Here is an 18,256-nt window from a genome sequence, read left to right on the forward strand (position 1 = left end):
TGCCAGTACCATGTTGTCTTGATGATGACAGCTTTGTAATAGAGCTTGAAGTCCGGAATTGTGATGCCACCAACTTTGGCTTTCTTTTTCAATATTCCTTTGGCTATTCGAGGTCTTTTCTGGTTCCATATAAATTTGAGGATTATTTGTTCCATTTCTTTGAAAAAAATGGATGGTATTTTGATAGGGATTGCATTAAATGTGTAGATTGCTTTAGGTAGCATGGACATTTTCACAATATTTATTCTTCCAATCCAGGAGCATGGAACATTTTTCCATTTCTTTGTGTCTTCCTCAATTTCTTTCATGAGTACTTTATAATTTTCTGTGTATAGATTCTTAGCCTCTTTGGTTAGGTTTATTCCTAGGTATCTTATAGTTTTGGGTACAATTGTAAATGGGATTGACTCCTTAATTTCTCTTTCTTCTGTCTTGTTGTTGGTGTACAGAAATGCAACTGATTTCTGTGCATTGATTTTATATCCTGACACTTTACTGAATTCCTGTACAAGTTCTAGCAGTTTTGGAGTGGAGTCTTTTGGGTTTTCCACATATAGTATCATATCATCTGCGAAGAGTGATAGTTTGACTTCTTCTTTACCAATTGGATGCCTTTAATTTCTTTTTGTTGTCTGATTGCTGAGGCTAGGACTTCTAGTACTATGTTGAATAGCAGTGGTGATAATGGACATCCCTGCCATGTTCCTGACCTTAGTGGAAAAGCTTTCAGTTTTTCTCCATTGAGAATGATATTTGCGGTGGGTTTTTCATAGATGGCTTTGATAATATTGCGGTATGTGCCCTCTATCCCTACACTTTGAAGAGTTTTGATCAGGAAGGGATGCTGTACTTTGTCAAATGCTTTTTCAGCATCTATTGAGAGTATCATATGGTTCTTGTTCTTTCTTTTATTAATGTGTTCTATCACATTGATTGATTTGTGGATGTTGAACCAACCCTGCAGCCCTGGAATAAATCCCACTTGATCGTGGTGAATAATTCTTAGGCTAAAATTTTAATTTTTACTCCAAGGGCATGATCAGCCCATGTACATTTAATTTTTCTAGTGCCAATGATCAATAAATGAAAGATAGAAGCAGAGTGATAAATACTTGACTTCTGATCTTTCAGACGATATAACTCTGAGGTATGTTGTTTATAGTTATGGTTTATGATTTCTAGTAGATCAAGCCTTTTTCACAGATATCACCAAATAACTAATGAAACTCTATTGGCATCTGCTCCTGACTCACTTTCTCACTACTGTATAAACTACTTGAACTCAAATCGCTGACTGTGGATCTGCTTCTGGGGAACCTAAACTCATATGCACCCCAAGATTATAGGTATTCCCTTAGCAATACTACCTCATTGTCTTTACCAAATAAATAGAGAAGGAGAGGACAGAAGGTGTCCTTCCTGCAGATAAGTCAGTCCAAAAGAGAAAGAGAAAAGAACAAAACATGCTCTATTCCGTCTTCCAAATTCCTTAATCAAGATAAATTACATCTCTTCCTTCTGCTGAAACACTTTCACTATTAAACTGCACCTGTAGGTAGTATACTGACTTCTGATTTTTGTGTATATGCTTATGTCTGATTTTGCCATTCAATTCAAATGGTAATTCATCTAGGTATTAAAAAAAAAATCTGGGCTGATATTTTTTCCCTCGGCTTTTTGAAGTTATCAGTCCACTGTCTGCTAACTTCTGTTTCTTTCTGATGAGAAGACTGATAACAAAATTATATTATTTTGTATGTTTGTCTTTCTGGAATCTGAAATGTTTGACCTTGTCCTTGTTTTTTGGCACAGTAAAGGAATCAATAAAATGTAATGGAACCTACAGAATGGGATAAAATATTTGCAAACCACATATCTGATAATGAGATCATATCCCAATATATAAAGAACTCATACTCAGAGAAAAAACAATTATTCCAAAAAAAAAATGGGTAAAGGACCTAAATGACATTTTTCCAAAGAAGATACTGGAATGGTGGGTAGATACTTGAAAATGTGGTCAACACAACTAATCATCAGGAAAAGGCAAATAAAAAACACAAGATATGACCTCACACCAGTTAGGATAGCTATTGTCAAAAAGGAAAGAGAAGACAAATACCAGTAAGGATGTGGATAAAAGGGAACACTTGTGGTGACTTATTTTTGGTAATGTAATTGGTACAGTCACTATGGAAAACATCATGGAGGTTTCTCAAAAAATTAAAAATAAAATTATCACATGATCCAACAATTCCAATTCTGGGTATATATTGAAAGGAAACGGAATATCTAACTATCTCATAGAGATACTTGCATCTCCATGTTCACTGAAGTATTATTTACAATAGCCAACAAATAGGGGTCACTGAAACAACCTAAGTATCCTATGATAGATGAATGGATAAAGAAAATGTAATATATATTTATTCACTAGAATAGTATTTAGCCATAAAAAAGAAAGGAAATCTTGCCATTTGCAATAACCTGCATGAAACCTGAGGACATAATGCTAAGTGAAATGAGTCACATAGACAAAAACAAATACTGTATGATCTCATTTATATATGGAATCTAAGAAAAACAAACTCATAGAAACATAACAGATTGGAGGTTCTGGAGGTGGGAACTGGGGGAACTGGGTGAACAGGTGAAGGTGGTCAAAGGAACAAATGTCTAGTTATAAGATAAATAAGTATTAGGATGTCATGTACACCATGATAACTACAATTAACAATATTGTGTTGCATATTTGAAAGTTTCCAAGACATTAGAACTTAAAATTTCTCATAACAAGAAAAGAAATTTATAACTATTTAAGGTAGTGTTTGTTAACCAAAAATTATTATGGCAATATTTCCAATAATTACATTGTACATCTTAAGCTTATATAATGAAATACATCAGTTATATCTTAATAACCTGGAAAAAGCAAAATTTGAAATAGATCAAGGTAATTAACGACTTTAAAGGAATGAAGGGGAAAACACACATTAAGTCATTATATGACTTAATAATTCAGAAAAAGTACTTAACAAAGTCTCCAATGTCTTCATGATAAAAATGAGAAATCTAAGAATAGAAGTGAACTTCCTTAAAATTATATAAAGCATGAATGAAAGACTTCACAGCTAACATCATACTTAAATGTAAAAGAGTGAAAACTTTCCCTGTACAGTCACATACTAGACAAATACACCTATTTTCACCACTTTTATTCAATGTTGTACTGGAAGTTCTATCTAAAGCGATTATACAAGAATAAAAGAATTACAAGGCATATAAATTAGAAAGGAAGAAGAAAAAATATATGATCTTCAGATAATAGGATGTTATATAGTGAAATCCTAAAGAATGTACTAGAAACTATTAGATAATAAACTTAATCACCATAGTAAGTTTGCTTACATACACTAGCAACAACAATCTCAGAAGAAAATTAAGGGAGAGAGTTTAACTTCTTTGCCAATTTGAATGCCTTTTATTTCTTTTTGTCTGATGTTAGGACTTCTAGTAATAAGTTGAACAATGGTGAGAGTGGGCATCACTGCCATGTTCCTGACCTTAAGGGAAAATCTCTCAGTTTTCCCCCCACTGAAAATTATATTCTCTGTGGGCTTTTCCTATACGGTTTTTATGATATTGAGGAATTTTCTCTCTATCCCCACACTTTTAAGAGATTTAATCAGGAAAGTACACTGTGTTTTGTAAAATACTTTTTCTGCATCAACTGAGAGGATCATATGGTTCTTGTCTTTTCTTTTATTAATGTGCTCTCTCATATTGATTGATTTGCAAATGTTGAACCACCCTTGCATCCAAGGAATAAATTCTACCTGGTTGTGATGGAAAATATTTTAATATACTGTTGTATCCTATTGGCTAGGTTCTTGTTGAGTTTTTTGGCATCTATGTTCATCAAGGATATTGGTCTTTAGTTCTTCTTTTTAGTGGTACAGCCACTTTGGAAAACAGTATGGAGATTCCTCAAAAAGTTAAAAATAGAGCTATCTTACAACCCAGCAATTGCACTACTAGGTATTTACCCCAAAGATACAAATGTAGTGATTTGAAGGGGCATCTGCACCCCAATGTTCATAGCAGCAATGTCCACAATAAGCAAACTGTAGAAGGAGCCAAGATAGCCTTCAACAGATGAATGGATAGAAAAGATATGGTCTATATGTACCATGGTATATTACTCAGCCATCAGAAAGGATGAATATCCACCATTCACACTGACATTGATGGAACTAGAGGGTATTATGCTAAGTCAAATAAGTCAAGCAGATAAAGATATTGTTTCATTCATATGTGAAACATAAGGAATAGTACAGAAGACTCCTGGGGAAGGGAAGGAAAACTAAACGGGCGGAAATCAGAGAGGGAGACAAACCATGAGAGACTATGGACTCCAGGAAACAAAATTCAGGTTTCAGAGGGAAGGGAGGTGGGAGGTGGAGGAGCCAGGTGATGGGTATTAAGGAGGGCACATCATCATTTGTGATGAGCACTGGGTGTTATATACAATTAGTGAATCATTGGTCATTGAACACACAAAAACTAATGATGTACTATATGCTGACTAACTGAACATAATTAAAATAAATAAGCAGCTTAAAAAAGAAAAAAACAAGGAAAAAAATTCCACTTACAAACAGCATCCCTATGTTAAAATACAGAGGAATTAATTAATCAAGAGTGAAAGGACTGTACACTGAAACTACCAAATAAATTGGTGAAATTCAAAGAGGCCTAAATAAATGGAAAGACAGTCTATGTTCATGGATTGGATGATATGATATTGTTTACTGGCAATACTTTACAAAATGACCCACAGGTTTAATGAAATCACTATCGTAATTTTAATGACCAGAAACAGAAACACTACTACTAAAATTCAAATGGAATTTCAAGAGGCCATCAATAGCCAAAGCAATATTGAGAAGGAAGGACAAAGTAGGAGGACTCACACTTCTTGATTTAAGAAGATAATACAAATCTAAAATAAAGCAATTTGATGCTGCTTCAAGGATAGAGACATAGATCAACTGACTAGAATTGAGAGATAAGAAATAAGACCATGTATCTATGGCCAATTGAATTTTGACAAAGATGCTAAGTCCAGTTAATGGGAAAAGAAGTCTTCAACAAATGGTGCTGAGACAACTGAATATCCACGTGCAAGACTAAAGTTGGACCCCTCCTTCACAGCATATATAAAAACCAACAAAAAATGATTGATGACCAAACATGGTAGGTAAAAACATATAACTATTAGAAAATGTGGGGAAAAGTCTAGACTGTGGATCTGACAATTGTTTCCCATGTATTACACTGAAATGACAAGCAACAAAAGAAAAGAAAGATATATTGGACTTCCTCAAAATTGCAAACCTTTGTATATCAAAGTACATTTTCAAGAAAGTGAAAAGAAAAACTACAGGATAAAAGAAAATATTAGCAAATCACATTTCTGATAAAGGCAAATATGCAGAATACCAAGGACTCATACAACTCAACAACAAAATACTCAATAGCTCAGTTGAAAAATGGGCAAAGTACTTGAACAGACATTCCGCTGAAGATTTAGTAAAAGCCAGTGAGCACATGGAAGCATGCTTGAAATCATTAGGCATTAGGGGGAAGTAAATCAAAACTACAAGGAGAAACTAAATCAATTATCATATTGTTTCACTTATATGTGTAACATAAGGAATAGCGCAGAGGACCACTGGGGAAGGGAAGGAAAACTGAATGGGAAGAAATCAGACAGAGAGAAAAGCCATGAAAGGTGCTTAACTATAGGGAAACAAACTTAAGGTTACAGAAGGGAGGGAGATGGTGGGATGGGGTAACAATATATGAAGGAGGGCACATGTAATGAGAATTGGGTGTTATCGGCAACTAATGAATTAATGAACACAACATGAAAAACTAACGATATACTATATGTTGGCTAACTAAACATAATAATAATAAAAAAAAAAGAAATCTACAAAGGACAGAGTCTCCCCTCTACACTCTGGAGACCGATACTTTTGTTTCATCCCAGTGAGACTGATTTCCAACAACTGGCCTCCAGAACTGTGAGAAAGCAAACACATGTTGTTTGAAGGCCCCAGAGTGTGTTTATTTGGTACAGCAGTCATAGGAAACTGATATAAAATCTTTATTCTCTTTGTAGTGTTCAACTGTGTTCTCAATTTAATGTGTGACTGCAGCATAACCAAACGTGTTCTGTTGTCTGTGTTCAGACATTTTACAAACAGATGCTGAGTTTCTCTGGTTCCTCTTATCATGCAGCTCTTCGTTCCTTAAAATCTTTCACTGAGCCTCAGATCTGATCTAGACCTGAGTCTCACCAGACCAGAAATTGTACCAGGATGCATAGAATTTTTTTAAAAGATTTAGTTTTTTTATTTGAAAGAGAGTGAAAGTAAGAGTGATCACAGAGGGAAAGACACAAGCTGACTCACTGCTGAGTGGATAACCTGATGCGGGACTCAATCCCAGGATCCTGAGATCATGACCTAAGCTGAAAACAGATGCTTAACCAACTGAGCTACCCAGGTGCTCAGACTTCAATTTTGATGGAGAAAAAAAAAGTAAAAAAAGGAGTAAACACACAAAAATGAATATACAATATTTTGATCAGTATCATGAAAGAAAAAATGATAGACATAAATATTTGTGGGTTTTTCCATGTTACTTTGTTCTTACACAGGATCATATTTCATTAGATACTCTTGAGTCCTATGGAATATACACTAGTCTAGGGTCTGAGAACACACACCTAAGTAAGATAACATTTTTGGTCTCAAAGACTTGCAATTCAGTACTAAGTTAAACCTACAAAAACAAACCAATACAATCTGTGTGTGTTTTTTTTTTCCTGTTTGTCATAACAATTTATTCTTTTTTTTCCCCTGGTATTTGCTATTTTTTTTATTTGTTTATTTACAGCATAACAGTGTTCATTGTTTTGGCATCACACCCAGTGCTCCATGCAGTACGTGCCCTCCCTATTACCCACCACCTGGTTGTGTTGGTTTTTTTTTAAATCACAAGTAGAATGTGTTTTTTTTTAAACCCACCAAGAAGATCTAACAATTGTAAAATCTGTGTTTTAATAGTTCTATGGAGAAGGTTGGCAAATTAGATTAATGAAAGAAGGATAAGAAAAGGAACAGAAGGGAAAGGATGCAAATATATTTTGTGCAACTACTCTTTTTCAGGTACTGTGCTAAGATCTGGCTCATTCAGTACCCATTTAATATAAGTCTGTGAGAGAGCACTGGTTTTCCCCATTAGAAACTCAGAACACTTAATAACTTGCTCTATATCACAAAGTTTGGCTTGGAATGAAATTCACATTGAATTTGTCCTCTCTCCAAAATCTGTGCTAATTTTGTTGGGGCTAGGCACTTTAGGTATGATATGAAGGCTGGGTGAGGATTCACAAAGAAATCATTGTAGAATCAAATTGTATTGGAGAAATTTGATCGTTTTTCCAGGATATATCTTCCCCACTCCCACAACAGCATCCAGATGGTCGTGTGGGAAGCTCTGTCTGTTAGGGTAAATAATATTAGCTGCCAACAGGCGAACTCCAGAATGGCAGTGGCGTGACCACAGAAGTTTTTCTTACTTGCATATGGTTCTATTAGTTGTTCTGTAGGAATGTACACAGAGATTCAGTTGTACCAGGTTCTCTCCATTTAGTGGTTTTGTCATCCCTTGTGGTCTTGATTCTCTCCACCCAGCTGGGGACAAATAGAATGACCAGGACATCACATGAGGAGGTTCATGGGCAGACTTGGAAGTGGCATATATGACCTGTACCCACATTCCATGGACAAGAACACAAGCACATAGTCACAATTAACTATACACAGGGCAGAGACATAGAGCCTATGTTTGTTTCCAGGAATAAACATAGTTTGGAAAAGAACTAACCAGTATTTTCCATTGTAATGTTTATGACCATCACATATCCATCTCACACTTCTTCCCATACAGAAAATTTATTATCCACGTCCCGCAAGGAGACAACCTAGATCCCAACTAGTCAATAGAAGCACAATGTCTAGGCTACCGTACAAGTTAAGTAGTCTTCTCCACCCAGTTCATGTGTGGCTTCTTGTTGCCTAGCAAATCATGCCCTAGAAAGAACATGTAGTTTGTTCCACATTAATAGCCAATAGGTAATGTTGGGCCTGAGTAAATATAACAGGTGGGGAAAGAGACTCCCTTCAGAACAGACAGCAATTTCAGTTTAGAAATCTTATGGAACTGACATTATCAATGTATCTCTACCTGGGTGATGGGATATATTTCTTTATGAGACCCTAATTTTTCTTTCTGGGGAAAACTCCATTATCCACTGTTTTCTTTACTACCTGGTCCAATCCCTTAAGTGTTTTTTTTCCTTTTTTTTTTCCTTTTTTTTCCCATTTTATTTATTTTTTCAGCATAACAGTATTCATTCTTTTTGCACAACACCCAGTGCTCCATGCAAAACGTGCCCTCCCCATTACCCACCACCTGTTCCCCCAACCTCCCACCCTTGACACTTTTTTTTTTTAAATTTCTTTTCAGCATAACAGTATTCATTGTTCTTGCATCACACCTAGTGCTCCGTGCAATACGTGCCCTCCCTATTACCCACCACCTGGTTCCCCAACCTCCCACCCCCCACCCCTTCAAAACCCTCAGGTTGTTTTTCAGAGTCCATAGTCTCTCATGGTTCATCTCCCCTTCCAATTTCCCTCAACTCCCTTCTCTCCATCTCCCCATGTCCTCCATGTTCTTTGTAATGCTCCACAAATAGTGAAGCCATATGATACTTGACTCTCACTGCTTGACTTATTTCAACTATAAGATATCTGGGAATAAACCTAACCAAAGAGTTTTTTTTCTTACCATTACTGAAGTATATCAAGGAGATACAAATTAAAGTAATGAATAACATTCGAGTGACTGATATGTTTTAATACCCTATATGGCTATGAACATTGAGTTATGACATGGAGTGGATATAAGTGGGATGAAATAACTTTTGTGGATTCTGGATCACTAGAAGACTAAACCTAGAGAATATTTTGCCTTCTCAACAAACTTCTTGAATGTGTTCTTGACCTCTTTGTTCCTTAAACTGTACACCATAGGGTTCAGCATGAGGATGACCATAGTATAAAACACAGATGCCATTTTGTCTGTGTCCATGGAATGACTGGAACTTGGCTGTACATACATGATGATGACTGTCCCATAAAATATAGAAACTGCAACAAGGTGAGAAACACAGGTAGATAAAGCCTTCTGGTATCCCCCACCTGACTGTATCTTCAAGACCGCGATAAATATGAACATGTAGGAAATCAAGATTATAAGAAGAGCAAAAAAGATATTAAAACTTGAAATAAGCACAAGAATCAACTCATTAATGTCTTTATCTGAGCAAGTCAGAGTCATGACTGCTGGAATATCACAGAAAAAGTGATGGACCACATTGGACATACAGAAAGAGAGACTGAATGTGTCCCCAATATCAATAGCAGCAGTTAGAAAAGCAAAGACATAAGAGCCTATGGCCAGATGAGCACACACACCTGTCGTCATGGTGGTGGTGTAATGGAGGGGTTTGCACACTGCTGCATAGCGGTCATAGGCCATTGAAGCTAACAGGTAACTTTCCACAGTTGCGAAGAGTACAAAAAAGAACATCTGGGCAGCACATGCGTTGTAGGAGATGACCTTATCTCCTATAAGTAATCCAGCCATGACCTTGGGAGTGACTGTTGAGGAGTAACAAAAGTCCACCAGAGACAGGTTACTGAGGAAGAAGTACATGGGAATGTGCAGATGAGAGTCCAGAAGGATCAGCATGATCATCCCCAGGTTCCCAATCAGAGTGCTGAGGTAGATGAGGGTAAACATTAGAAAGAGAGGACCCTGCAGCTCTGGGACATTGGTTAGTCCCAGCAGGATGAATTCTTTTACCTCTGTGTTATTCTTCATGGAACTGATCTGCATATCACAAGATGTTCTATGGCAAAGAAAGAACACAATGTTGAATGAAACTAGTTGCACAGAAATGGAAATGTACAAGCATTATTTTATTAGAGCAATAATTTGTTCTTCAATATTCTCCATATCTGAAGCATGTCATGGCAACCCAATTTAGTGACAACTCTCTCTAGAGTAATAAGCTTTTGGATAAGAAGTGTCCTTACGGATCATCTTCCCAACTTCTAGATTATGTATAGTGTGTATAACCATATGTATATGATTTTGTATATAAGTAAACTGAGTTGCAGGAAAGGCTAACGAGTTGTCCAATTTCACATGCCTGGAATGAATCCATCTCCTATATCATATCTTTTAAGTATAATAGCTACGGTGCTCACTTGCCAGGTGCTCTATATGTATATATTCATTTAACTGTCTCATCAGTCCTATTAGATTGATTAGCTATTCCTCCCTTATAGATATCTAATAATTTCGTAACTGAGAGATCAAGTAATTTATTTAAGTTTAAGTAGGTATTAATGGACAAATCCAAGCTTTAGATACAATCAAAAGTGTTCCCAACCTAAGTGTTGTTAATTATTTGAATTGACTTTAATTTCGTTCAGTTTACACTTACCTGTCTCTATTGTACTGAACTTATTGCATGGAGTAGCATAGTTAAACATAATTTAGAAATAAGTGCATAGTAGACACAGGGGGCTAAATGCAGCATGAGAGCCATGTGCAGTCAACAAAACCAATTCTGAACGGAAGGTATAGCATTGGATGAAAAGGTTTGGTCTCTGAGACCCACGTGTATGCCATCACATATCAACCCTACCACTTATGACTGGGAGACATTTGTCCTAACTTCTTTAAGTCTCTATCTACCGCAAAGTGAGTGTTGTTGGGACCTACTTCAAGGGATTATTGAAAGAATTTAAACAAATAATATATTAAAGGAGTTAGTAAGTACTAATGATGTACTATATTGGCTAATTGAATTTAAATGAAAAAAAAAGCACAATGAGGGTGCCAAGCACAGTCCTTAAGAATAATAACTATAATATTATCAGCTTAGAACAATGGTCTCTATGTTTGTTTAGGTAAAGTCAGGTGGCAGATGTAGGGGACTGGGTTTTAAGTCTGTTCATCTTAATCTTTGATTTGTCTTGTTGTATATGCTGTCTATGCAGATGTTTTGTTTTTACCCTATTTTTCACTCTGTGCTCATGGCTGTGTCAATCATTTTGTATGAGAATCCAGAAATCTTCAAAATTTCCTTTTCTTACCTTCTTTCTTGAGATCCGTGTTTTACCTTAACCCTCTATTTTAGACTCATTCTTACTGTCATTCCTATTAACACTGAGCTGGATCACAGATATGGAGGGGTGAAAATTCATGGCATGGGGGTTGATACTAATCTGCAGATCTATTCTTGAGAAAAATCACAAATCTTTATATATTTTTTTAAAGATTTTATTTATTCATTTGACAGATAGAGATCACAAGTAGGGAGAGAGGCAGTCAGAGAGAGAGAGAGAGAGAGAGGAGGAAGCAGGCCCCCTGCCCAGCAGAGAGCCCGATGCGGGGCTTGATCCCAGGACCCTGGGATCATGACCTGAGTGAAAGGCAGAGGCTTTAACCCACTGAGCCACCCAGGCACCCCTACAAATCTTTATATTTTTAATTGAAGCTTTGTGAAAGACATGCGTTCTTTGATAACTGCTATTCTTTACCATCTCCCTCCTGGGTCCTAAACACATTTTTTTTCATGTCTTCACCTTGAAGTTTTTATGTTTGTCAACACCTCATCTACAAAATATTTTATTATGATATCACATATATATCATTTGCTGTGTTCTATGATGACTAATAGCTCTCCTGAGTTTAGCAACAGCTTAAAACTCCTGCTTATGTGTAGCTGGTCTCATAGATCCAGAGACAAATAATATGGATAATAGATGATACTGATGATGATGACAATGATCGTGGTCATGATGATAAATAGAGCAGAAGAGGAAGAGATATAAATTGGGTATGTACACACACGTACACACACACACACACACACACACACACAAATAGCATTATTTACTGCTAAGAAAATGAGGAGTTGAGAAGTTATGTGTCTTTTTAAGATTCTACACCTAGTATGAGATAGTTAAGCTATAGATATCTGTCTCACTGATCCTAATGCCTGTAGCGTTAATCACCGTATTGTCAGATTTTCTAGATGAACAGGTAATAATGGGGTAGGTTGTAGGGAAATAATAGTGAAAAATATGTAAGGGTCTTAGTAACTTCCCGATGATCTTTCTGGAAAGGAAGAAAGTGTCATTTCACCCTGTTTGGTTAGCTATCCCCTCAGTGAAAAAACACACAGTAAATAGGACTTATTTAACACCTACCCAATCAGAGTACCATCTATCACAGGGTTGTCTTAACCTCTTAAGAAAAGCAGCATGTTTGAAGGGTCAGGGGTGGGAGGTTGGGGGAACAGGTGGTGGGTGATGGGGAGGGCACGTTTTGCATGGAGCACTGGGTGTTGTGCAAAAAGAATGAATACTGTTACGCTGAAAAAAAAAATAAATAAAAAGGGAAAAAAAAAAAAAAGAAAAGCAGCATGGAATTTCAGAAATATTCCTCTGCACTTTCTTGATTACAGTGTTTTTCCCTGACTCCTATACTTATGCCAATATTCAAAAATAGTGTTCAAACAACCAGAGAGGAGCTCAAAAACTCACGGAAGATGTAGACACCCCGCTGCTTCTGCATCAATTACAGTTTTCACTGCAAGTGTAGATTGAATCTAGAAACTTACCTTGCTCTTGAAAAGAGAGGAAAGACAGTGCTGAATTGTGAGTCTGCAATCAGAAATTCAGCCCTGGAAGAATGTAATGTCAGAGAAATTCTGTCTCATGTTCTGGTCGAGATATTCTGAGTTCCCTGAAGCATGAAGATACAGAGAAAGTATCATTAATATGGGGCTTCCCAAGAAACCTGTATTTAAGTAGTGCACCTACCATGGATTTTTTTAAAGTACTCAGAATAAGGTTTACCTCCTACTGATCTCCTACTTATCATCTTATTGATGATAAGGATATAATAAAATTATCTGTACCACAGACTTTCTAGAATTGTATTTGCGACAAGCAAATAAGGGCAGATGTAAGCCCTTAGTAAGGATTTAACTTTTCAACATGAGTGAGTTTAATTTTTATTTCAGGATGTCTTCCCTGCCTGTCATTGCAGACTCACTGCAAATAACCAGTTTGGACAGAAGCTGGTGTCTACAACAAGGTTAGCTTTTAGTTCAATGAATGATGAACAAATGGGCTCTGCTCAGCATCTGTTTCTTTTAAATAATGTCATACAGAATAATGATGGGATTTCAGCACCTAATGAACAAGAACAAGGAGAAAATTGTACAGGAATGGAACTCTCTGGGGAAACAGAACCCCCATGAGGACAATCACTTCTTTTCATTGTACTTACATAAGGAAGAAACAAGCTGTGTGAAGGGACAGAATTTGTTGTGTTGTGTAGCACATACATGTATTTGCACCCTAGTTCTCATTTCTCTCCCCTCCCCCACTTAAAAAATTAAGGTGACTTTTCCATACATCAAGAGTAGTTTTGATTAATCATTTAAAATTATTTTTATTTTTGATATTTGAAACGTATTTCTTTGTTTTGAAGTATAGTTAATACGCCACGTTGTTTCAGGTGTACAACATAATGATTTGACAACTCTCTTCATTATGTTATGTTCCCCACAAGTGTAGCCATCATGTATCCCCATACAAATCTTGTAACACCATCAAATATATTCCCTCTGATATACATTTTATCTCCGTTTCTGAAAATTAGTTTTGGTTTTAATCTACCACATTTTTATTATGTTTTTCTCCTTCCTATTTTCTTTGGTGATATAACTAAATGTTACAAATTTTAAGAAATTGATAAATAATATCCATGTTTTTTGTTCTTGAGTTTACAAGGAGTCCACATATATGACATGTGTCAGAGAGACAGAGGTTAAATTCTGCCTTAATTCTGAGAAGTCAGTATGAAAGTTTGGTTCAGATCTGTAGGTTGATGGGCTGCTTTTTGCCTCCAGTTTCCCTTCTGAAACCAGTGCTGTTGATGCTCATTACCCCCGTATTGTTATTATTAAGAAAAAATGAATCTGTAACTTTTAGACTGAGGACTTATTGTACTGCAATAATATGCTTAGGATTTGTGTGGGGCATTGAATTTAGCTGGTGACAGCCAGCATCATGAATCAGAAAAAGTAGAATAAAAACCCCTAGAGTCCTCATGTTGCACGGGGAACAACCCTGAGTCATGTTTTACACATTTTCTACTTACCGATGAAACCATGTATTGGCTTCCTTCCCTTCATCTCACCTCCCAAATGTACTATGAGTGCTGTGGGCGAACTCCAAATGAACTACTTGAACTCAGATCATTGACTCTGGAGGGCTGCTTCTGGTGAACCTCATCTAATATGTACCTCAAGATTGTAGGTGTCTCCTTTCCACAGGCAGGGCAGGTCCTGTTCCATTATCTTTACTGCACAAAGAAAGGTGAACAGAATGACAGAAGACACCCTTGCTGCCGACAAGCAAGATCAAAAGAGAAGGAGAGGGGCGCCTGGGTGGCTCAGTGGGTTAAGCCGCTGCCTTCGGCTCGGGTCGTGGTCTCAGGGTCCTGGGATCGAGTCCCGCATCGGGCTCTCTGCTCGGCGGGGATCCTGCTTCCCTCTCTCTCTCTCTGCCTGCCTCTCTATCTGCTTGTGATCTCTCTCTGTCAAAATAAATAAATAAAATCTTCAAAAAAAAAAAAAAAAAAAGAGAAGGAGAAAAGTAGAAGAACAAAAAAACGCTCCCTTCCTTCTAAATTCCCCAATCTGATAAAATGCATCTTGTTGAAACACTTTCACTCTGGTTCTGGACCTGTGAATGGAAATTAACTTTCAATTTTTGTATAACTGATAAAATCTTGATTTGTCATCTCACTCAAGTGGTAGTTTATCTGGATATAGAAATATGGAAAGATAATAATTTTCCCTCAGCCCTCTGAAGATATGTATGTACTGCCTGCTGACTTCTTTTCCTTTCCTCTGTTGAGAAGTCAGATGCAGGCCTGTTGACTATGTGTATTTTTGCTCTGGCAGTGTAAAAGTTTGTCTTTTCCTTGTTTTTCCACTTATATAACAATAACTTGTATAACAATATGGTCTCATACAAAAGAAATTCAATGTGTTTCTCAGAAATTAGGGTGATTCTTCAATAAGAGGTTGGAATTTTTTGGGGTGAAAATTAGGAATTATTTTCTGTTTTATAATTTGTTCCATTCTGTTCTGTTTTATTTCCTTATGGATTTCATACAACAGCATGTTGGAGTTTCTTAATCCATTTTTCCCGTTTCCTACCTCTTTTCTTTCCGATTTCTTTACTCTATAAGCTGTACTTTGAATATTTTTTCATTTTTTAAGTTTTTAAAAAATTACAGTTAGTTAAATACAGTGTCATATTAGTTTTCTGGCATAGAGTTTGGTAATTCAACACATACATCACGCAGTGCTATCACAATGGGTACCCTCATTAATCCCCATCACCTATTTCACCCATCCCCCCCACCTCCCTCCCTTTTGGTAACCATCAGTCTGTTCTCTATAGTTAAGGGTCTGTTTCAAGAAACAGTTTGCCTCTGTCTCTCTCTTTTGTCCCTTTGCTCATTTATTCTTTCTTAAATTCCACATGTGAGTGAAATCAGATGGTATTCGTCGTTCTCTGACTGACTTATTTCACCTAGTATAATATGCTCTCATCGACTGATGAATGGAAAAAGGAGAAGTGATATATACACACAATGGAATATTACTCAGCCATGAGAAAGAATGAAGTCTTGCCATTTGCAATGACACAGATGGAGCTAGAGAGTATTATATTGTGAATATATTTACATTCTTTAATATGGTAACTCTGAATTCAATTTTGTCTCATCTAACATTTCTCCAGTCCATTAACTCCAACCCATTAACTGATAAAATTTCTTAGATCACATATATTATTTTTATTCTATTTTATTCTAAAATATATTTTATTCATATTCTTCTATTTTATCATTTTTCTATTTTTATATTTCATATACCCTTTTAAGTGCAATTTTAAGTTCACAACAAAATTGAGAGGATGATACAGTGAGTTCCTATACAGCCCCATGCCCACACATGTATAGTTGATGACATTATCAATCTCCCCCCTCCCCAGAGTGGTGCACTTACAACTGATACACCTATACTGATATATCGTAATCAGCCAAAGTCCATAGTTTACCTTAGGTTCTCTCAGTGTTGTACATTCTGTGAATTTGTAAAAATGTATAATGATTTGTAGCTATCATTTTAGTATCATACAGAGCATTTTCACTGCCCTAAACATCCTCTGTCCTCCAACGATTTATCTCTCCTCCCTCAACCCCAAATGTGTTCTGTATATCTTCTTCGGTTAGGTGTCTGTTAAAGTCTTTATTCTCTCTTTTTTTTTAATTGACTTGTTTGTTTACTTATTGTTGATTTTTAGAGTTCTTCATATATGTAACTTTTTAAAATCAGATTTGTTTTTTGCAAATATCTCTCCCAGTCTGTTGCTTGTCTTCTCATTCTCTTGAAGATATCTTTCATAAAGTAGATATTTTTAATTTTAATGAAGTCCAGTTAATCAACAGTTTTTTTCATGCAGTGTGCCTTTGGTATCATATCTAAAAGAGTCATTGCCAAACCCAAGGTCATCTAAGCTTTTCTCTATGTTACCTTTCAGAAGTTTTGTAATTTTGTCTTTTGACATTCTGGTCTGTGATCCATTTTGAGTTAATTTTTGTATAAGATTTGTGTGTAGATTCATGTATTTTACATAAGGACATCCAGTTACTCCAACATCATTTGTTGAAAAGATTATTATCTTTGCTCCATTGAATTGTCTTTGTTCCTTTATCAAAAATCAGTTGAGTAACATTGAGATACCACCTGACACCAGTTAGAATGGCCAAAATTAGCAAGACAGGAAACAACATGTGTTGGAGAGGATGTGGAGAAAGGGGAATCCTCTTATACTGTTGGTGGGAATGCAAGTTAGTGCAGCCACTTTGGAGAACAGTGTGGAGATTCCTGAAGAAATTAAGAATAGAACTTCCCTATGACCCTGCAATAGCACTGCTGGGTATTTACCCCAAAGATACAGATGTAATGAAAAGAAGGGTCATCTGTACCCCAATGTTTATTGCAGCAATGGCTACGGTCGCTAAACTGTGGAAAGAACCAAGATGCCCTTCAACGGATGAATGGAGAAGGAAGATGTGGTATATACACACAATGGAGTATTATGCCTCCATCAGAAAGGATGAATACCCAACTTTTGTAGCAACATGGATGGGACTGGAAGAGATTATGCTGAGTGAAATAAGTCAAGCAGAGAGAGTCAAGTATCATATGGTCTCACTTATTTGTGGAGCATAACAAATAACATGGAGGACATGGGGAGATGGAGAGGAGAGGGAGTTGAGGGAAACTGGAAGGGGAGATGAACCATGAGAGACTATGGACTCTGAAAAAGAACCAGAGGGTTTTGAAGTGGGAGCTTGAGGAACCAGGTGGTGGGTAATAGGGAGGGCACGTACTGCATGGAGCACTGGGTGTGATGCCAAAACAATGAACACTGTTATGCTGTAAATAAACAAATTAAAAAAAAATCAGTTGAGTATATTATGTAAGTCTATTTCTAGGATATTTTGTTTCATTGGTCAATTCTTTTCCCAACACCTCACTGTCTTTTTCTTTCCCTTAATAATAAGTGTATTCTTTAATCTGCATCAGCTATTTCACCACCTTCCCCACCTCATTTCTGGTAATCATCAGTTTATTTTCTATAGTTAAGAGTCTCTTTCTTGGTTTCTCTCTCTCTCTCTCTCTCACCTTTTATTCCTTTGCTCATTTGTTTTGTTTCTCAAATTCTATATAGGAGTGAGATCATATGGTATTTGCCTTTCTCTGACTGATTGATATCACTTAGCATTATACTCTCTACGTCCATCCACATTGTTGCAAATGGTAAGATTTCATTCTGTTGTATGATACACTACTATATATCTATATATGGGATTTCATTTGAGATTGTAAAGAGTCTATAGATAATGTTGGGAGAAATGATATCTTAGCAATATTGAGTCTTCCTAT

At 36.4% G+C, this 18,256-nt stretch overlaps 1 protein-coding gene across 1 annotated transcript; it reads right to left on the bottom strand.

Annotated features, from left to right (window-relative positions):
- Positions 1-9,078: 9,078 nt before the first annotated feature.
- Positions 9,079-10,026, bottom strand: LOC123949357 (olfactory receptor 5B17-like). The gene has a single exon (XM_046016770.1). It carries the CDS (start codon positions 10,021-10,023, stop codon positions 9,079-9,081), a length of 945 nt encoding a protein of 314 aa, XP_045872726.1. The 5' UTR covers positions 10,024-10,026.
- Positions 10,027-18,256: the final 8,230 nt, after the last annotated feature.

The sequence above is a fragment of the Meles meles genome, chromosome 8 (assembly GCF_922984935.1).
Source record: "Meles meles chromosome 8, mMelMel3.1 paternal haplotype, whole genome shotgun sequence".
In the NCBI taxonomy this organism is placed as follows: domain Eukaryota; kingdom Metazoa; phylum Chordata; class Mammalia; order Carnivora; family Mustelidae; genus Meles; species Meles meles.

Coding starts and splice junctions, on each gene's coding strand:
- LOC123949357 (XM_046016770.1), bottom strand. CDS start 10,023: ATGAAGAATAACACAGAGGTAAAAGAATTCATCCTGCTGGGACTAACC.